The following is a 23,027-nucleotide window of genomic DNA, read 5'->3' as shown; positions in this document are numbered from 1 at the left end:
AGGTGAAGGTTACAGTAATGTAATTATGTGGGTCGGGAATGTGTACATCCACATAGTACTTCAGTTCTTTTAGTTTGCTTAATATGTGTGAAAATTGAGGAAGACATAAGAAAAATGAATATTTCTTGACTGATTTCAGAGTAGCAGTCCTGTTAGTCTGTATCCACAAAAAGAACGAGGAGTACTTGTGGCACCTTAGAGACTAACCAATTTAGTTGAGCATTAGCTTTCATGGGCTACAACCCACTTCTTCGGATGCATAGAATGGAACATATATATCTCCTCAATATGTGTTCCATTCTATGCATCTGAAGAAGTGGGCTGTAGCCCATGAAAGCTTATGCTCAAATAAATTTGTTAGTCTCTAAGGTGCCACAAGTTCTCCTGTTAATCTTGACTGACTTACTGAGGAAGAAGGAGTTTTCAGGAGGGATTTAAATGAGAAAAAGGTAGTGGTTTGGCAAACCAGCATAGGAAGTATGCTTCATGCATACAAGGTAATGTGAAAAGAGGTGAGGAGATGCCTGTGAGAGCTGTGTAGAATGGCTCAGGACTGACGACATTGGTAGAGTGAGGAAGGTGAGAGCAACGTAGTAAAGGGCAAAGTTGGTTAAATAGAGAGGGGTGGAATTAGGTAAGGCCTTGAAGATGAGTTTTAAAAACTTTCTTTTTAATCCCAAGTGTTAAATCAGGGCCTTTATTTGACAGCCTGGTCTGAATACAACCAGCAAGCATCCCAAACAGTGTCACTTTTCAGCAGGTGGCTCAGAGAGACAAACTCCAACTTAAAAATTTTAGTGTGGAATTCAGTTCATGCTGCAAAGTGTAGCTCTGCATGTGCACCCCACACTGGGAGCCAAACTAATAGTTTCTTTGTCCATATGCAGGTCAACAAAGCTGCTGGAATTCCTTCAATTCTAAAAGGCTGGTCTACTTTGGAAAGACAATGCAAAGCAGTATTAGCATCCTCGACCTTGGGCTATAGCACCGAATCAGGGTTATTAAGGCTCTTGCCCTTAAATAACATTATAGACCAAAGTTTCAAGATGCCCATTATGTGCATGCCCTCTTCTATGCACACCTTCTGTGCTCCTGGGACAATGCCTCTTTTTAAGAGTGTATGCAAATAGGTTTGAAGTTAGGCCTGACAAGAATGGGTCTAAGATGTGAATGCACACAGATGTGGGACATGTGTGCAGTGCAGAGATTTTGAGAATGGTCTTCAGAATGCTAGCCTGCTTTGCTGAGAATGTCCAGGGTTCAGTCACTGGGTGCTTGCTCCTTCTGACAGGTGGGATGACAGAGTCTCACCACTCAGGGTTTTCCCACTCCAGGGCTTTCTCCTGTGTTTCTTCAGTTTGATTCTTGCCTCACTTATGAAGGCAACCTCCATGGCCATGTCTGGCTGCCATTTTGTCTCTTGATCTGAGAAAGCCAGAGCAAACAAAGTAAAACAAGCCATCTGCACCATGCCTCTTGTGCTAATGCTTTCCCATGGGGTCCTGTAGTCCTCTCTCACTGAGGGGAACCTCTATTAAAGCAGTAGAAAAAGGCAGTGTCTTTTCTTTTTCTGGGGTTGTGGTAGACTCAACTAGCTATTCATCTTCTCTAAATGAGGCAAGAAACTCACTCACAGTGGCTCTCCTTTGAGGTAGTGATGAAAGACAAACCCAAATTGCTCAGCTTCCTTAAGGAGGGAGAGAAATTCTCCTGTGGGACAGAGGCTTTTGCTGGAGTATAACAGCTTCTTCCTGGATGGCTCCAGTACAATAGAACCTGGAATTGGGAGTGGTACTGCTTAGGCTGTAGGGAGATAATTTACATGCTACTCCTTCCCATGAAGAAGCATGGATTTAGATTTGAGGAACTGTATTCACCAGGCAATATATCCTTGAACAGCTATACCATTGGGCCTTCTGGTTGAGGCCTAACTGCTCTAGGAAACCACATAACCCGGGGGCTGAATGAGGCCTTCTGTTAGCACCATCCATGCTTTCTTTTCCTGACAGATGACCTGATTCTGAAACCGTAACTCAACTGGGAATGCTGTGCCTTACAGCAAGCAATCCCATTTAACTGTGTAAGGGGCCCCAAATCCTCAACTCACCTTGCTTTGTACAAAGGGGTAGCATGTAAATGAGTTTCCCACAGCCTAAGCAGCGTCCCTCCCAATTCTAGGTTCCTTCCTTCTTGGCTACCCAGGGAGTTACTAAGACCTTGGAATTTAGTGTACTCAGTGGTCCTTCTGTAGTCAGTAAGAGCTACTCAATGAGTGAGGTATGCAGGACAGGACCCTGAGAGAGAGAGTGTGTGTCCTCCTATCGTGCTTATGTGAACATTTGAAATATTTTTAAAGCAATTCAGTATGTTTTTCTGAAAAGTCACATGCTTGCTCATCTGCATGAGTCAAGTACATATCCTCTCTGAGGACAGGCTCATTATTATTTGTATTGTGGTAGTGCCTGGAAGCCCTGGTCACATACCAGAGCTCCATTGTGCAAGCGCTTGATTGTGAGTGTCCTCTGATGGAAGAGGACAGTTCCTTATTGAGAATCTGAACTGCTTGTATTTTCTCAAGTTTATTGGAAAAAATGTATTTGGATCTACACAAACGACTGGCTCTATGGCCAACATAGTAGTATAATTTCTTTCAGATTTTCTTCATTCAGAATTTTTGCAATTAAAGCCTGAATTAGAGGAAAAGAGAAGAGTAAACCAAACTCCAAAAGGGTCATTGCATAGACAGTGCACTTGTATGGGAGTCTGAGAGTTTTACTTTGTGATATAAGGTTTAGAAAGTATTGAGGTAACACTAACCAAATGTGTTTGGTTAAATGGGAAAGACAATAATTCTCTGGAGGAAACTTCTTCCCATAAGTTGGAGTGTCAGGTAAGAGTTTCTACGTAAATATGTGCTTTGGAGTTGAATAAGGAAGGAAGCAAGTGGCTATGAAAATATTCAACTATCTTCGTATCCGTTATCCGTAGGGACCTTCACTCCCCTTGTTAGTTCTTGTTATCAATAAACGTCATCACTGTAGAGTCTGAAGTCAGAAAAATTTCCTTTGGAAGTTTGCAGATCTACTTTTGAAATATTCCAAACACTTGTGTTTTTATTATTATTATTATTATTATTCTTTATTTGACTATCCTTATTCCTGCTGAGTAGAATCTTACTCCATGGGCAGTTCCATTAATTTCAAGAAAGTACTCAGTGTGAGTAAGGATAGCAGAAGGGGGTCCTTAGTAAAACTAATGCACTTACACTTATTTTGGAAAATGTCTCGACATCAGATACCGCTGCATTTTACTCCTTTCATTACTGATGCACAAGCAGTTTCTGAGCAATGTCGTCCTGGTTTAAAGTGGTAACTGAAAAGGGAAATATGTATGCATATTGCTCCTATTTAATTGTCTTCCATCAGACTACAGTTATCCCAGTTTTAAAATGGGAATAATATTTGTTTTCTTTGCAGATAACTAAAGTATTTTATGGTAAAAATTAATTAAAGGGCAGTTTCACCACTGAGTTACACTGCTTTAAATCTGGAATAACAAAATAGTGAATCATACCTAAAGGTTGTACAGAGTTTTCAAGAGGTAAAAAAAAAAAAGCTATATAACTATGAAATACTATAATAAATCCTATCTGATAGTTTAGCCATATAATAATAATTATTCCTAGCTCTTATATGGCACTTTTCATAGGTAGATCTCAAAGTGCTTTACAAAGGAGGTAAGTATCATTATCCTCATTTTATAGATAGTGAAACTGAGGCACAGAGTGCTTTGCTGGGGGTCACCCAGCACATCAGTGTTAGAGTTGGGAAGAGAACCCAGGACTCTCGAGTCTAAATCCAGAGCTCCATCCACTAGGACTGTGGTGGCTCCAGGCCCCAGCACGCCAAGCACATGTTTGGGGCAGCATGCCGCGTGGGCACTCTGCAGCAAAATAACTAGAGCCAGCCCTGACTAGGACACACTGCCTTGATAATTGAAATCTCCCTAAACTGCTCTATTAGGTAGTCCTATGGATTTCTGAAAGAGTTTGCAGCCTATAGAAAAACTGTCAAAGCTACTGAAGACTAAATAATAGTGGCTAACTTGTGGAATACCGCCCAAAATCAGTGCCTGGCTAATCTTTTGGAGAATTAGATCTTCTGTGATAAAGGAGTTAGAGTTTGCTCTAATGGAGTCATTTTTGGGTTAGTCAAAATAATGTAGAGGAGGCAGTGAAGCAATGAGTGAGGGCCATTTAAATTAGATAGTCCGCATAGATATATTTGGACTGCCAGATTCCTGGACCCAAAATAAAAGGTCTTGTTTAGCTATGTTTTGCCTCAAGGCAAGATGTGGTAGAAAGGGCCTAGAACACTGTTTACTCAAACTATCTGGCATGTACTCTCAATTTAAATAATGAAACAGATGGTGATGTTCTCCCATGGAAGACTAACTGTAAACATTTGAAGAAGAAGGGCAAGGAATGCACTATAAATACTTTCATAGTATTAGTGCCTTACTGTTAATGCAAACAGGCAGTCTCTTTGCTGATCTAGAATTCTATAGTCTCTCCCTCCTTTGTGTGTGCAAGAAGAGCTCTTTTAAAGCGCGTTTACACAGTGAATGTATTCTGGGACAGAGAAACAGAGTATGTGCTCTCATTTTGAGCCTGACCCAAAGCTCAGTAAAGTCAAGGGGAGTCTTTCCGTCGACTTCAAAAGACTTTCGACTAGGCCTTTAGTCCTGAAGGTAGAATGACTTGAGGTCATTCTTAATTTCTGCTGGAAGGAGTTCTGCCATGACCGGCTGTCTGGCAAAAGGGCTGTGGTCTGAATTTTGCTCTCATTTACACAAATGTAAAGCTGGGTCCAGGACCGGCGCTAGGGGTTTGAGCGCCCTAGGCGCACGGCCATTTCGCCTCCCCACGCGCTGGTCCCCCGGCTCTGCAGTCCTGCCTGCGGACAGTCGGCTGCTTCCGTGGCTCCGGTGGAGCTGCCGCAGTCATGCCTGTGGGAGGTCCATTGCAGCCGCGCGAGCAGCCGACCATCCGCCCGCCCGCCCACAGGCATGACTGCGGCAGCTCCCCCGGAGTCGCGGACCAGTGGACCCTCCGCAGGCACCACTGCGGCAGCTCCACCGGAGCCGCCTGCCGCCCCCTCCGGCAAAATGCCACCCCCTAATAATGCTGGTGCCCTAGGCGATTGCCTAAGCCACCTAAATGCAAGCGGCGGCCCTGATGGGTCTACTCCATTAGCTTAAATGGACTTATTCCAGATTTACACCTACTTATATGAGAGCAGAATCTTGTCTTCCCTCTCTGGCTCCCACTAATTTGAGCCTTGGTGAGGAGTGTCATTATTTTGAAAAAGGCAGCTTGAGAGTCTTGCAGGAAAAACTAGCAGTGTTAGTAAATGAAGGAGCGTATGACCTAGCTGGCATAACTCAAAGTGCACGGGATGATTCTCTCAGCTGGAATGCCAGTGTTGATACATACAAGAGAAGAAAATGGAAGATGAGATGAATGGGTGGCTCTGCATGTCAAAAATGCTTACAGAGCCAGTGAAATACAGTGTATAAGAAGCAGAATGGTGCTGGTGGTGAAATATGTTTGGTAACAATACAAGGAATGGAAAACAAGCAAGAAACAGCTACAGCTACCCAGTACTACAAGTGAAACTTCTGTGAGGCATGGAACGACGGTATATGGTGTATATGGTGGATTTTCATTAACCAGACAGCTTTTGATCCACTTCTTACCAATAGGAAACATTTCATTAGGCAGCTGAGGATAACAGGGAAGCTTACTGCAAGTGACCACAAGTACTTTAATCAAAGCTCTTTTTTTCCTGGGTAACTTTTTGCAGAATCTTGTCTAGCCCACCCTCTACGTGGCCGGGTCACATCTACTGGTCAGAGTGTTCAAACTGCTAATGCTGTTTCAATACATTTCTTGGCAAAATTTTCCATTTTTTGATAAATATTTTATTCAATTTTCCAGTATTTGACCAGCTCTACAGCAAGTTGAATATGTTCTGTGGAGAATAATAGCAAAATGCATTGAATGATTTATAATGAGCTCTAATACTAACAAATGGAAATGCCTCATTTACTTTGGGAATACTGAAGCAGCCTAAGGTCTCTATTTTCCCCATACATGTAATTACTTGCTAAACTTCCAATATTTCCCTAAACCCAAGGATCCCAGGGCATCTGATAGGCCCTTTGCCTCTGCACTGATACCATCCAGGTCCTTGCATCCTCTTTAGAACATAGCTATCACAGGAGCCATGCTGCCGGGGGCTAGACCCACTGGCAGCTTTGCCAGAAACCTCCTTAGGTGGGCCTTCCAAATGGTGGAGGGGAAGCCACATAATTTCCTGCTGATTCTGTATGCAGTAACTTACACTGCCTTAGCGCCCGCCCCCCATCCTCCCTCTCGGGGGGTGGGGGGGTTGGGATTGGAGAAGAAGCCAGTGGCACTTGGGTGATCCCTCCCCATCCCACTCCTTCTCTGCTCACTCAGTGAAACCCCAAGGAGAACAGACTATGTCCCTAAGGGACGTGGTCTTTCCACTGAAAACTACATTCCACAAGGAAGACCAAGTTGCATAAGGCCCAAATCATCTCTAGTGTTGCTCTAGCAGCTTCACTGGAGTGCTTTCAGGAATTAATTTGACCCTTTCTGTAGTAGATGGAAATCAGATGTAATCTAGTGCTTTTTGTGTATCTCAAGTTTTGTTTTCTAAAATTTCTCAGTTGTTTTGGAGGCTAAAGTGAATTCTCCACAAGGGGCACAAGGCCTATCTGAAACTTTTCTTTCATTTTGTCTGGTTTTCTTTTAGATCTAGCAATACAAGGAGACCACTAGAAAAGTTAAGCAAAGGCAACAGTTTTTGTTTCCCCAATTTCACAAGTATTTACTAAAGGTAAAACAATTCCCTCCCCTTAAAAATCTGGGTCTGATTCTGGTCTGTTACATCGGAGTATATCAGGGGTATCTCAACACAGTTAATGGAATTATATTGGTGTAAAACCAACATGAGATCCTGCAGTCTAAACACAGGAAAAATTCTCATTGAGATGAATTTGGAAGATTTGGCCCTGTATTTTCTGTGAAATGTTCACAATATGAAACTCAATAGTTTTGCCCAAAGCTAAGACCTTTTGTCATTAAAGTTATAAGAGAACTGATTATATAATGTAGGTAGCCACGTATCCAAATTTATATCCACCTTGGCCTGAAGGGGCTGATGTTTTAATGAAGCAGGAGCCATTAGAGATCTATATTCTTTTGATGTTGATTCTGATAAATACTTTTGGATTTTGCTGTAGGGGCTACAATCAGAATATCACACTGCCAGCATCCAATTTGGCTTTTTAACCTCGTCAGGAAATGGGGACTGTCTATTGTTTTACTATGTTGGGAAAGATAGTGAGGTACTGTGGTGATGTAGGCAGAATAAGAAAAGATACACACACACACAAATGTTTGTTTTACTTGTGTCTGTAGGAGTGGCTGCTAAGCACATTCAAGGAACTTAGTTCTCATAACAGTGAGGACACATGTATCCTTAGAGATCTACAGTGAAGGTCAGCATATGAGTAAACTTATCTCCTTCCTCTGTCCTCCACCATAATCTCTCTCTTTGCATTTCTCTATTCCTTTCTGTGGTACAATGAGATCCCTCCCCCATAAGTGCTGAAAGAGAATCTCCTCCGGTTGGATGGGCTTCATGCCGACCATCTTTCTCATTAGTCATTTCAGCATGAATGTTCTTTTGGACACTATGCCAGGAGTCTCTAGCTTCCCCATATAAGGAAGGGGCTGGGACTTGACAGCACTGGGCAGGCTGGTAAGGAGCAGGTTTCCTTTCCAAGAGTCCAACCTTAACTTTTCCTCCCAGTGGCTACAGAACTTTCCTCCCTTATACAGAGCCCACCCTTACACAGAAAAAAATGGCCAGCACTGTGTGTGTAATACAGCCTTATTATTAGCCAGCATCCTATGAGATGTTTTTAGAATTAGAGAAATGTACTACCAGCCTTCATTTCAGGAGAGAGCTATGCTGGACTAAAAGGGCTTAAGGAAAAGCACAGTAAATTCCAGGGATAAACTAGCAAATATTAAAAATGGGAGTGGAGGGGTTGGAGTGGGGGAGGAGTTGTTTCTGATCCCATGTGTTTCAGGAGTGACTTCACAAGTGAATGGAGCTATGCCAGTGTCAAAGCAAGAGCAGAATCAAGATTTATTCTGTATAAACCAAAGTGTCCTATATATACCTCAGTAGGGAAAGGAGCAACTAAAAACAGCAACTGAGAGAAGGCAGAACAAATGGAATGTTTTCCAGCAAATATGTGAGAGTGCAACAGCTCCCGAGGGAGGCCAGAGATGTGAGGGAAATGGTTTCAGCAGGCATGGATGCTTCATATTCTCATACAGCAGCTTTCTTAGGGAAGGTGGGTGTCAAAGGGGCTGAGAAAGGAAGGGAGAATTAAGACTCTATGGATTTTTGGTTTTACATTTTTATTTACTGTACCTATTTTTATTTGCAATGAAATCCCTTTGGCTCCATTTCAGTGACCTGATGGGACCATGGCATCGCTCAGCAAGCCAGTGGCAATTTCCAGCTATTTGGGGCATGTCTCCCCTCCCCATGCTTTTTGGGGATCTCTCACTTTCCCATTGGAGTTCTTCTGTACTCAGTGTGCGAAGGAAGTTTAACTGTCTCAAAAATAGGAAGCCAAATTAGCAGCAGTTGAAGTAAATGTTCTTGAAAACTCAGTGGGGTTGTGTGGGTATATAACTGAGGGAAGAGTCCTTTTTCTCCCTCTGTGCTGCACCATCAGTTACCCTGTGTTGAGGCTTTCTTTATTCTGGGTCACACCTGCTCTTGGTAGGTGAGAAGTGTGTGTGACTAATATTCCACAAATTAAAAAAAAGTAGTTTGCAGATCCATTTCCTAAGTTACTTCTAAAATACAGCTTACTATGCAGGGATAGGCATAAATAAACAAATACACTTCTTACCTCATACTAGCTTTTTACCTTACAGTTACCTCCACATCCCTTTTCAGCTGCTTTATTTCCTTTATTCTCAAGTTCCCAGTTCCATCCTTTTATTTTTCTAATTTAGCTCCTACTGTCTCTTCTCTTCTTGTGTGTTCTGTTTTTATTGTCATCTTAATCTATTTTCTAGTCTCTCTCTCTCTCTCTCTCTCTCTCTCTCTCCCCCCCTGCCCTTTTAGGTCTCCATATTGTTTTCCTTCCCTACACCCTTTCTAATTTTGTGCTCCATTCCCCATTCAATGACCTCTGTGGTGTTTCCTTCCCAGCAATGCCCCCTGTTCTCTCTCCCACAGGCAAACACACACTTCTGTATCTCAAGCACACGTCCCCCCTCTGACACACACACTCTCTCGCTCTCTCTCTCATATAAGGGCTTTTCTTACTATCCTATTTTCTCTCACATACTTCTTCCTGTCTCTCCCTTCCCCCCAATCTGTGCTGTCATAAATTTGAGAAGTAATGAGAACACACAAAAACATCTAGCAGATTTATAAGATCCCACAAGTCTCTTCAGTATTGTTTTATGAGGGACTTTTGTGACTCTACAGAAAAACCCAAACATTTTTCCAGGAGCTCCCTCTACTTTAAAATGGATGGCACATATATGGGATATATTAAAACTATTACATAGCTCATGATTTTATTTTAGAGATTAATCACAACATGAGGATATTCACCCAAACAAAAACTTTGCCTCTCCCCTCCCTCATGTAGCATGTTTAGCTGTTATTTTAAGGGCATGTACGGCAGCATTCATGAATACTCCACACACAGATTCTAAACCTCAGAGCAACCATTCTTTGAAAAAGCATGCTGCAGGGCATGGGAACAGAAAATCTCTTCTTTAAAATGTACAAAGGAATAATATGCACAAAGGTCTTAGATGACCTATCATCTCTTAAGGCTTTCAGACAGCACGGTAACCTCCTCTCTGACTCATGGCTTTGTATCTCCATCACTCCATCTGAGTGCAGAAGTCCTATTCCTATAAAATTCAAAATGTTCAAATCTGGATGCCTTAAACTTAGGCTCCTAAATCCAGGTATTCTGGGCCAGATCTTCAGAAGTTCACAGCAACCTGAGCTGCTGCTGAACTCTATGGAAGCTGCCGTTGCTTAGCACCTCTGGAAATCAGGCCATGTCTCTCTAGGTGCCTTCAGATGAATTTAAGAACCTGGATTTAGGCACCTCAATTTGAAATGTTTGGACTTAGAGTGTTTCTTACACTTTAAGAAGTGATCTAGAAATAGCAGGGGTATTAGTTAGACACAACACCACCATAACTCTGCCTCTATGGAGATGGCAATAAGCACTGTAAATAATGAAGTAATATGTGCTTGCCACAAATCCACTTCACCACCCCTAGTCAGACATTTCTACAATACCTCACTGTGCTATGTTGAGCAGTAATGATTTGGAGAGTCCTCAATGCTGGCTAACATAGCCCACATTAGCATCCCAAGAATCATCCCACGAGGGATGTCAAGAGGGACGGGCAATATAGGAATACTTTACCCTGTCCTAACAATCCCTTGCATATTCTCAGTGCCCACAACTCCAGATCGGCACTTCTGTCCACACTCGCACATACCCTCCTGTCCTCTGTGCTGCACCATTGCTCTGGAGAGAACTAACGTTTGTTTCCACATTGCTGGTCCACCAGGGTCATTGAGGGATAAGCTAAGGTGATGTCTTAGGGACAACTTCTTATAAGAATGAAATGGCTTGGACAACTTTGAAGTCCTTACGGGTTCCCCAAAGTACTCTTCTTCGCTCTCCTCCATATCTTTGGTATGGTTACGGTCCTGTGATCTCCCTTCCAAAGGGGGAAGTGTGAAGGTTGTATGGAGGTGTGGTGTGGGAGGCATTATCTTGACCCCTTATTTCCTGTATTTCAGAGGTCTGAGTTTAGCCTAAAAGGGGAGGAGTGAAGGGTGTGTGGTGCAGTTGGCATTACATTGACTGTGCCATTCTGGTTTTCTAACCTAGCTATGTATTTAGTTGTGGCTGGATGTGGCCCATTTGTGACAGGTCTGAGTTGGTGTGAGCTTCTATATTCTGGAAAGGCATGAGGCAGAACTGGGTAATCTTAACTCCATGTTAATGGAGTCTTTGTGGTAATGAATACATTGTAAATGTTGGTGCTAGGATTTTGGCGTGACAAGAAAGCTCTGGTTTACACTCATATCTGCCTCTTTGTTCAAGGTTATGGTAGTTGACCAATTTTGTTTTTCTGTTACCAATCCGCTTTCCCGCTTGGCCCCTAGTCCTGGTCCTATTGGAAGTAAATGGGTGGATTGCACCGCAGGGTGTCTTGAATCCTTCACTCCAGACAATAGCAGATTAAGCTGAAAGAGGAATGTAGCTGGCAGTTAGACTCTCTCAAACAGTCCTATCACCTCGTTGATACCTCCACTCCACAGAGGTGCTCCAAGGAGCGTACTATTTACAGTAGGTTGTTCCTAAGCCAGATGGAAGCACAGAGCACTCTACTGTTGCTCTGAGACAGATACACTTTATTTCAGGAAGTATTTTGCCACCGTTACATGTGAGCAGAAATGTGGGAGGATTTAAAGCTACTTACTGACAGCATAGCATGCCTACAAGTTAACAACCATGAAGTATGATATGTAGTGGTTTTCAGATGGGATCCAATCCAGCTGTCAGAACCCGATTTACAGAGCACATTAAGGCACATTTTTTTTTTGCAGTTCAGTATCATTTAAAATTATTAAAACCAAGGCAAATGACTATCTCTTTGTAGGAAAACTGAATGCCATGGGAGCTTAAAGACCCAGAGAATTACAATTAAGGTCAAATATATTGTTGTTTAATGTCTCGTTCAGTCTTGTCACAGTCACATAGTAAAAAAAAGTAATGGAGACCTCTTCTTTCTGTATGTTCAGACAAAGCAGAATCAAAAGCTGGTATGCCAGAGCTATAAATCAGCTAATATATTTTAGGAACTATAAAATGATCAAAATTATACCCCCCTCCCCTCCCCAAAAAAAAGAAAAAGAAAAGAGTCTCCTACAGAGAAATTATGACTCATAGTTTGTTCCCTTTTGTGTTGCTATGGAAAAGGAGGTTAGTGCCAAAGGTCATACAGTAGATGCTAATCCCTGATTTGAAAGAAAAATAACTAGCAAACTCTAGCAGATTCATTTTGTGTTAGAGCGATGCACTTCAGTACGTGGGATGCTCACACAAGAGACACTGAAGGTTTAACTGATGGTTAAATCAAAACATACACAATTAGAAAAGTTAGTTGAGTGAATTTAGTGTGTACCTCAAACAGCAGCATGTACATTTGAGTGGGAGGGGAAAAGGAAGGGGACCTGGTTGAAAAAAGGGCAGAGAAAGCAGAAAAAGAAGCATAAATGTCTTAAGGATTCTACACACATACAGCTAGATTCCACCTGGGGTTGGTGCTGGCACAGGAATCCAGCAATAGAAACTCCAAAGTAGTGGAAAGAAGCTACAGCCTCTCCTTCCACTACCTTGGGAATGAGAGGGGCATGGACCAGAAGCAGGGTGTAGCCCCTGTAGATTCAGCATTTGCTGTCTCCAAAGGAGCTCCAGCTACGAACATAAGCCAAGCACTAACAAAGGTACGTGGTAGTACAATTGCCTGCCCTTCGTTGAGATTAATCTTCCCATTAGCAAGCAGGGGACTGAAGTGGCACAGAGAAGTGCAATCTTTACATCCCTGAATCTAGCCCATCTTATCTTACTCACCGTTAGGGGGAAAAATAATTAGAAGGGATGGGTTTGCAAACCACAGTTGCCCTCCAGCACTTTCAATGATGAGGTATGGTAAGAAAATTGGCTATGAAAATGACAGCTTGATGTTTCATGTTCATGCTCCATCAGTGGGTTCTGCAGCATGTTTGCTCAGGTTATAGGTTCAAAACAAGACTTTTTTTTTCCAACTGCAAACTCAATTTATCTGAAAAATCGAGCTGTGTTCTCTCCTTTGTATGTAATTACCAACGGTAAAGACCCTGGAATCAGAACTTAGCTGGAAATTTTGCTAATGATGCTCCATTCAAAGCAGAATAGAGCTTGCTTTTCTGCAGCTGTGTTGGCTCTACACTGCTGACAGCAGTAAAACTTTTTATTCTGTTGATGAACTAAGCGAATAGGATTAGGGAGATACAGAGCCATATCATGTCCTCATATCAATGGGAATTGTATGTATGGCTCTGGGGCATAATGTGACTCACGGAGCCCAATCTAAACCCACTGAAGTCAACGGGCGTCTTTCCACTGACATTAGTGGCTGTTGGACTGGTCCCATTGTCAGCAGGTATGTTCACTAACAAGGTGTCATTTTTGCACTAGCTTTACTGAGCATACCCAACACTATAACTTGTATGGCTATCAATTAGTGTTTGCATTATAGAGGTTACGAGGCCAGAGGGAAAACTGTATTTTAATTTTTTCAGCGTAAACAGTGTAACAATACCGTAACTTCTGGCATGTATATCTTTCTTTTTGATCAACAAAGCTTTTGTAGTGCAAGCCATCACTCTAGTTCTCATTTGATAATAAAGGGATAGAGAAGGACCATATCACCATGTTTTTTCACAGAGGTGTCTTCTTATAGTGTCCAGTACCAGAGATAACGAATGAAGGTCAAAGGAATGCTCCTTGCCTTTTCACCCAGAAGTGGATAGGAATGTCAGCAGTTTTTATGGCACTGGAAATAGAAGCACTAGCAGCTATAGGCTGCCATTAATGTATTTCTACCATATGGTCTGTACTGTACTTAATCTTTGCGCAAAACTCGCGTTAAGAAACCTACATTTTTTGTACATGATATCAAAGGTGTCCAGAGAAGCAGATGCACCTTTGTTTAAATATATAAATACCTGTCATCACAAAAAAGATGATTCACACCCCTGGGTGAAATGTGTAAGTTGTCAGGTTGACAATCACTTATTTAATTTTTTTTCTTGGAAAAAATATGCTGCCACTGCAGACAATTGGCCATGAAAGTGTATTATAGGGCCTAATTTTCATTTTCAGGAGTCAAGGAAATCAAAGACAGAAAGAGACTTTAAGATAGCTTGGAACAAAGGAATTTCTCTGAGTTATGGGATGCAATAAAGCAGATAGACAACAGAATAAACTCATGAATTTTATACAAAGATAATTTGATGTTGGACCTGTTGGTCTTTTAAATGTATAAATATATAATCTTAGAAGTTTAATTCTGGCCCTATGACTAATCCCTGTGTATACGATGTTTCTTGAAATAGTTATTTGTACTAATTCTCTCTTGGGCTGATTTTTCAAAGGTGCTGAACCCCTGGAGTTCTTACTGTATGGGGTTTTAAAGCTCTTAGAACACTGAGCATGTAATTAAGTCCAGTGTCTGTAAAACATGACAAAAAGTGTCTGACTGCCATTTTTTTCAGTGATACTGTTTGAATTAAAGCTTATAAGGAGAAACAAAACAGACATCTTTAGGTTCCCTAGCTAGCATTTCATGGCTGCAAGAAGTTGACAATTGTTCCATAAGGGTTAAACATGTATGCTTTGGCTTGTCAGTAAAATTAAGTCTACTAAGGCTATGTGGCACTCTAGAAGACACAAATTTATCTGTGTGACTAAACAAAATGTACAGTTCAATACAATTATGCTTGTAGGAGTATTTAAAGTATTAAAAGTCTAGTACAATGCAATAAAAATGCAGATGGAGCTATCAAATTTATCAAGCTGTCTGAAAATATTCAGATGTTTTAGCAAGCTGGCAAGGTGATGTTTGAAAAGTTAAATTTGAGAAATGGTGCTTGGATTTCTAAATAAGAACAAGGGAACAAGAAATAAATGTTATTGGGTCAATTGGGACACAAACCAAGTAGTAAATGTATAGTCTTTAATTTTGTTTTTACCAACCTCTCACATTTCTTTGCCCAAACACTGACACGCTTATATTAGTTTGATTTTTTTTTATTTACTTCATCACATCTGTAGTTAGTTACAATATTGAATAACTGAGTTACATTTTGGTTAATACAAAATAATGTCGCTGCATGGAGTATGTTGTCATTCTTCTTACAGATGATAGTTCTCGTATGATAATATATAATAAAGAGCTTAACTTTTAACAGTGCCTGTTTAAAATCCGCTATTCTTATAGGCTAATTTCCAGTGCGATTTACTGGTTCAAGAGATTGCTTCCCTCCATGGTGTGATCTCTGGTAAGCATTCCGTAATGTGTATTTTTTCTTAGAAAACCTTTTAAATCATTTGTAAATTTAAATACAAGGAAGGAAGCAACATGTTAGTGCAATGTTATGTAACAAGAATTCAGTATTCAGGAAACAGAAAGCAAAAATGCATAAAAATAACATGGATGTAAGGCAACTAAAGGTTTTATTTATTTTTTTTCATTTATAAGTAGCTGGAATGAAAATTCAAAGGGAATGAAATTTCTTTAACCCCTCCTTATTAATGCCTTTTCAAAATTTGCAACCTGTAATTTGAGAATATATAGGAATTTTTGTGTGTGAAAAAGTTAGTGGAGAATCCAACCCCACGAATTGTATAAATTGGCCTCTTTGCCAAACAGTTAAAACCACAACACACTGTTATCCTTCAACATCTTGACCAGAAACACAAAACTTTACCTTTTTCAAAAATTATCCTTACATCCCTGTAACTATGTAACTATTCTGTAGGTATAGCATTACATATATGAAAATCTTTATATAGATAAATTATGTTATTTTCAAAATATTCTTAGGTACAGGTGCAAAGATGGAAAATATACTGCTCTAAGGAATAAGTAGAAATTTAATTGTGTTATTTGTGTGTATATTCTTTATGCTGGCAGTAGAGATTTTTTTCCTTTTCTTTTTCACATTCTCCCCTTCTGCTCTTTCATTATATCGCCTCTAAGTTTCTATCATATCATCCCTAGTTTCTGTCTCTGTCACTATTTTTGCCAAGCATTACCTAAGATCTCATGGTAAGTACTGTAGCTACTTACACATTCATCTTTGTCAGTCATCTTTTTCTATAAACTGCTGTAAATTACAAAATCATGTCTCCCTTTGCCATATAAACAGTTGTTTCTATTAAGTGACTAACAAAAGACTCTGGGTGAAATCCTGGCCGCTGACTCAGTGGCAAAACTCCCCTGATTTCAGGAGGCAGGATTTCACCCTTTGCATATTCTGCTCTTCTAGTCAGAATGTAAAATGGAGCCATGCCCAAAATAAAATATACACGTATATACAACAATTACTGAATCCATTAGCATATCCAGGACATGGCAAGGCAAGGTAAGCTAAGCTAGAGTGTTCAGTGACATCAAGTTTATATATGAACTACTACATAGCTACAAAATACTGCAATAAGAGGAAAAAAATATTTCTTGATTACTATCCAAGCACTTCCCTGATCTAACTTAAAAATCCAGTTGACCAGCCTGCCTCCACTGGTCAGGTTCTTTTCCTGATATCTCCAATTGCAACTGACTGCAGCAACTCTAAAGTAATATTACCAGCTATTTGACCTAGTATAGGAGTGGAGCACCTTTGTAGGTTGCCTGCATTGTAGACCTTGTTCACTCTGCATCTCAATACTATGCAATACCTTAGCACTGCACAGAAAACAAACTTAATCACTGTCACCCGATACATTGTATGTGTAACAGAAATATACACTGCTTCTTTGCTTAACTAAACCTGTTTGCATTTCTGAACACAAAGGAAAGCTCAGATTTATTATGCAGTTTGGTCTATCTGGAGAACAGCTGCTTGAGTTGATTCTTCATCAGATTGTTCTGTTTCCCCACTGGTTGGTTTGTTTCTTTCATCATATAGTCTCTGGCTAGAAACTTCTAGTGCTGTCCCATATTCTTCATCATCTTCAACAATTGAGAGCTCAATGTTGCTGTTTATCATCATGTCCCCTTCTCTGCTTTCTTTCTCCAGAGAATCGGCTATTGCTTTGCCTTCCTCAATTAGAGAAGTTGGAGGTGTGATATCCGAGAGCCCCTCAGTAAATGAGGTCTCCTCCTCATTCGCTACCTGCTCACTGCTTGTAGTTTCTGTTGGTTTGTCCTCATTTTCAGCAGGGGTCTCTTCTTCATGGACTTTCTTCACATTCAGTGTGAGGGGAGACACTTTGAAAGAGGAGCTTTTTGAGGAGGAAGATTTCTGATGATGTGGGGTGAGCGATTTCTTAATCTTCTCCCGTCGTTCAACTGACACAATTTTTGTGCTGATCTTGTTCATCTTTTTCTCAATATTTTGGCGAGAAAATGCTTTCTTGAGGCTGTCCACTTTCTTGAGGCTTGATCTTTTTATCTTCTCAGCTCTTGATTCTCCCATTTTTTCCTCTACGCTGTCATCTAGACCATCTTCGTCATGAGGCATTTCATCATCAGATGACAGCTCCACTGTATGCAAGGTTTCTTCCAGAGTTTTGTTCTCATCCACAGGCTCTTCCTTTCCTTCTGTAATACTGGGAACGGGTTCTTTCACAAACACGTTGGCAGGAATCTCATTTTCCTCCTGAAAGAGTTGACAATATTTGAGTTTCATGGTTCACGGGACACAAATTTGATAAACAAAGCATAACCCTGCACAATGTTACATTGTTGGTTTTTTGTTAACAATGAGATGAAGGAAGCTGAACATTTTTTATGTTTTGGTATATTTAGCCAGCAAGAAGCCACTCAAAACCCTCTCAACCATTCTGTTGTACAGGTTAAGGCAAATGAGCTGCCAACTGTGAGATTTCAGTTTCAGAGGGCTCAGAATATATAGATATAGCCTATGAATCAATCCTATTCTGTCATTTAAATTAGATAATAAGGGTTTAACCACAAAGCTGTAAATCTAACGCTAGAGGAAAAGGCTGGGTTGTGGTTAAGGCATGCGACTGAACACTGGGAAGTTTGGGTTCAGTTCTTGGTTCTGTCACAGACTCACCACATGACCTCAAGCAAGTCATATAACCTCTCTGTGCTTCAGTTTCCTTATCTGTAAAACAGGGATATACTGCTGACCTATGACACAGGTACAGCATGTCTCATTTCCCTAAAATATTATGCGTTTTGAGATCCTCAGATGGAAAGTGCAATATGCATGGAAAGTAGGATTAATTGTGCTTTGAGAGAGAAAATACATAGTTGCTAAAAGTTAGTAAAGTACGTTTGTAAAGAATGGACTAAATCCGCTGGTGTAAATTGGTTACGCCTCATTGATTTCAATAAGTTTTACTACCACTGATGATATGGTTCAATATTTTGAGTTCTGTTTAACTTTGATTGCAGTAGCTTGAACACTGCTTTAACAGTTTGATGGAGCCGGATTTTGCCCACCTTGATTCACATGAGGACGAGACCTTTGGCACGTTGCTCTCACCCTGCCCATGTCACCACCTCCTCTGGATGGAGCAGTGCCCTGGAGGGTTGAGCTCTGGGAGGAGAGCAGGAAGCAGCAGAAGAGGGAGAGGCTTGGCTTTTAAAGAGGCCCTATGGGCAGCCACAAGTGCTCCACAGCTAGTGAGAGGGCACAGGGTTTACATGTGGAGGAGTGCGGGCCTCCTGCAGATCCCTCAGGGATCCTTTGAGCTGTGTGCAGTCTAACCCCAAACCCTTTCTGGGTGGGTTGAAACCCAGCCTCTCCTTTCCCTTGATGGAGTATCATGGTAGAAACTCTGAAGAACTTTGCACAGGTTTTCCTTATTCCTCTCCTGTGGGTTTTATGGTAGGAGAGGTGATCCATCCCATGATGATTAGAATATGTTGTGTTTCCAATACAGAAGGAATGGTACTGATTTTTTTTTATTTGGGGGGTGGGGAGAACGGGGGATGGGACATATAAACTAAACACATCTATGAAACTTCTAAAAAATGAAATTAAAAAATCAAGCAAAAATTAAAGGAGACTGACTAATGTTACATGCCATAGAGAATAACAGTAGTTCTTTGCATCAAGCATTTGAGCTGGACAACAGCTGCCTGTTTTCTTTTTTCATAACCAAGAAAGGTCAGGGAGGGATGTATTCCAGAAGTCTCTAAATAAAGATCAGGCTGAGCAGGGGAAAGAGCTGGAACTGGAAATTAAGGGCCACCTCCTGCAAATAGTTATTACTGAGTACAGCACTTGCAACCCTGAGGAGTTGAAAAGGGACATCTCCCAGTAGTAAGCACTATGTTTGGTGGCAGGTTTCTGCAGGATTGTGTCCTAAGAAAGAAAAGCAAGCAAACCTAGAATATTCCTTTTTCTTTTCCTACCATTATAATATCTGCATGTTCTGCATTCATATTACTTAATCATTTTTAACTTGGCAAAGCTTAGGAGATACCCCAGTCACCTCAGATTGTGGGGGAAAAAATTCAAAACATCTTTTAGATATAAAAAGGGCTACATGCCAGATGCAATGGTCTCAGGTCTGTCCTTAGTGGGCAAGAGACTACATTTAAGGGGAAAAACACCACGCAATTCGAAAGCTCTGTTTATTAGCATGGGATGTGATCCCTAGAGAAAATGGTCTCTTGAATTAAGATTTCTGGTGAGGCTGCACAGGAATGACTGGATGAATGCACTGCAAACACCAAACTTTATTTTAAAAAACCAAGCCACATACAAAATGTAAAGTCATATTCCTTTGCTGCTAGTCCACTACGTAGCCTTCCTGGAAACAAATTATAGGTACACCTATGGACAGAATTTTAAACAAGCGTGCTTCATGCGTGAGGAATATTCGTCAAGGTTACAAAAGAAAAAGGATGCAAAACACTTCTGTGAGATATTTGTACATTTCACTTTTCTGTTGTTTCTATTGACCTTGAACTAACAATTAATAATAAACTTGGACAAAGGACACTCCCAAACTGTTCTGTACTTTCCCACAGTGGAATCCTAATAAAACGGTCACTCTTGCTACATGTTTACATATAAAGATTTTGTTCTGGTGCTGAGCACTGGAAATAAGTGGGCACAGTATGTAGTCTTGTGATTTTTTAACTTGGTTTACGATGACCAGAAAGTAACTATTTATCACAGCAGCTTTAACGATCCAAGAAAGCTCTTACTGCAATTCAAATATTTATAATGTTCTCCAATTTCATTACTGAAATATGGACTATATGAGTGGGTACAATTGCTCATTTGACCCCAATACAACTATATGGAGAATCAAGTATGAGAAAGCAAGTATAAAAGTTTACTAGCCTAACTGTCCTGATTCTTTCAAATCTGGACAATTCGAAGTTTTGTGTACAATTCTGCATGGTCCAATATTCAGGTATAAGAATGTGAATAGAACAGGTTACAACAGTGGTCCCCAACCTTTTCATCTGGCGGGCACCAGACGAAGGACCGTGGCGGCAGTGGAGCACCTGCCGAAATGCCGCCAAATTTCTGCGGCATTTTAGCGGCGACGCCTCTCGATGATGTAACTTGTCGGCGGCAAGCAGCGTCATTAAGAGGCGTCACTGCCGAAATGCCGCAGAAATTCGGGGGCGATGCCTCTCTATGACGCCACTTGTCAGCACCACGTTGGGGACCCTTTGATTACAAGGTTTCAGACAATCACTTGTAAATTATATTGGTTAGAATGTATTAAGCTTTGCTTTAAAAGCAGAACTATATAAAATAAAAGGCCCAAATCCTGCGATCCTTGCTCAGATAGAACTCCCTTTGACTTTCATGGAATTCTGTCTGAGTAAGGATGAGTGGGATCTTAAAAATATTTAATATAGCAAAATGATTTCATGTGAAATTGATCATATACTGAGTCTGATCCAGAGATGAACCAACACTGTTCAGTTCAAGGTCAATTCAGTGACATTTCTAAACTGTTAAATCAAAATACTGCAAATTCTAAAAACATTATAAACATTTTATTTTAATATTAAAAAACATGGGGAGGGCCCCCTGAAACATCCAGTTTTCAGTAGATATAAATTCATAACCTCTATAATGCTCCATAATAATCAGCTAATTATTCATTTAAAGTTACAGAGGTGGGATGTACTTATGTCTGAAGCACAGGTGTGGGAATCAGGAAGTCTGGATTATATTCCTATCCCCTCACAGATTTCCTGTGTCAATCAACCTTTGTGCTTTCGTTTTTCCACCTGTAAAATGGACGTACTTTCCTCTCTCAGTGAGTGTTGAGATTTGGCTCATTTGTGTTTGTAAAGCATAATGGGATCCTTAGATAGCAGGTACAACAAAAATGCAAATTATTATAATAGAATAAAATCTTTAGAATGAAATCTGCTTTGCTGCTCAATACTGTATTAAAAATCATTATTACGAGCATGTTAATAAATGGGATATCTTTAATTTTGACTGCAGTCTACCCAGAAGTCCTTCTGAGCTCCATTATCTTACATTTGGTTGTGTTAGGTAGGTTGCAAGACTGTAGTTCAGCCAGGATGAGTACACTTTAAAACTCCAGGATGAAAGTACCATCTATTAATTTTTCCAGATAAAATTTAAGCATCTGATCTCTTGGACTGGATCAAAATCAGGAGAAACATGCTAACCAATTCTGAGATGGGATCAATATGTATCTCCCTTCCATCTCCCATCTTTAGAAAGCTAAAACAAGGCTTGCATTTTTCCAGATCAGTCATTACTATACACAACTAAGGAGTGGCCTTTCTGTATTCTGTCTAATGTCCTCAGTTGGGACACAATAGTGCAAGTGCTCCATGGATGTGGAACTGCCACTGAAGTCAACAGGACCTGAGTAGTTTCTGCAAGATCAGGTCCTGGGTCAGCACAGCAGAGTTGTTACCAACCAGTTGATTACTATCAACTGGTCAATCCTAGAGGATCTCCCAGTTGATCGTGATCTCCAGTGGCACTGCAGTGTGGCTGCCTAAGGCTACCCCAGCTCCACACCGCTCCCGGAAGCAGCCACTGCAGCCCCGGAGGCAGGCAGGGGTCCCCCTCTGCACATGCTGCTCCTGCCTGCAAGCACCACCCCCACAGCTCCCAATGGCCAGGAGAACTGTGGAGGTGGGGGGGATGCTTGCAGACGGGGCAGCATGAGGAGCCATGTACCCCCTGTCCCCCCACCCAGGGGTGCGTTGGCCCCTTCCGGGAGCAGTGTGCGACTGGGGAAGGCAGGGAGCCTGCTTGAACCTTGCTACGCCTGCTGCTGACTGCGAGCCACCAGAGGTAAGTGCTGCCCGGCGGGAAGCAGCACCCTATACCCTCTCCTGCACCCCAGCCCTCTTCCAGAGCCAGCATCCCATATCCCCTTCTGTGCCCCAGCCTTGACCCCCTGAGCCAGCACCCCTGCGCTAGGCTCAGCCCAAAGCCCTCTCTCACACCGCAAACCCCACAGCCCCAGCCCAGAGCCTGCACCTCCAACCCCCGCCTGGTGAAAGTGAGTGAGAGTGGGGGAGAGTGAGTGGGGCAGGGCCTCAGGGAAGGGGCACGTAGATCCTGAGTTGCCCTTAGATTCCAAAAGTGATCTTGGGCATAAAAAGGTTGGAGACCACTGGCATAGAGGTTTTACGGAGTTGTTTTGGGGGCTCTTGTTTATGGGTATATATATACTTCTCCTTTGTAGTAAAAGCTATGGAAAAGCCTCACATTCATAACAATGTACTATAAAAATTTGAACCATGTGAGTGAGTATTTATAACAAACACTACTGAGAATTTTTTTTTTCTTTTTTAAATCACTCACCCCTGGCGTGGCTAGAATCACCACTGAAGACAAACACCTTTGCACGCACTGTGTTGGGGAAGACAGGAGCATTTAACTGGCTATATTTAGAGAAGACTATGTAATAAGAGGATGTCACATGCAGAGGAAAACCTTGTTATTTTTCAGAGGGCCGTTCAAGGCTTAACCATCTAATATTCTAAATGGGTGTTTTGACAAATGGCAGAGCAGATTTCTGTTGAGTAAGTTTACTACTGGTCAGAAAAGTTCTAACTCCTTCCACTTTTCCTCAGACCACACCTG

General features: G+C 41.4%; 1 protein-coding gene across 1 annotated transcript in view; it reads right to left on the bottom strand.

Annotated features, from left to right (window-relative positions):
• Positions 1–14,936: 14,936 nt before the first annotated feature.
• CAVIN2 (caveolae associated protein 2) overlaps positions 14,937–23,027 on the bottom strand; it is a 259,422-nt gene continuing 251,331 nt past the window's right edge. The window contains exon 3 of the mRNA XM_050969524.1: positions 14,937–17,597. Coding sequence (XP_050825481.1) covers positions 16,806–17,597 — 792 coding nt within the window. The 3' untranslated portion in view covers positions 14,937–16,805. The remainder of the gene's footprint in view (positions 17,598–23,027) is intronic.

This window comes from Gopherus flavomarginatus, chromosome 10 (assembly GCF_025201925.1).
Source record: "Gopherus flavomarginatus isolate rGopFla2 chromosome 10, rGopFla2.mat.asm, whole genome shotgun sequence".
NCBI lineage: Eukaryota > Metazoa > Chordata > Testudines > Testudinidae > Gopherus > Gopherus flavomarginatus.
The sequence above is the reverse complement of the archived record's forward strand: the minus strand, read 5'-3'. Positions and strand labels throughout refer to the sequence as shown.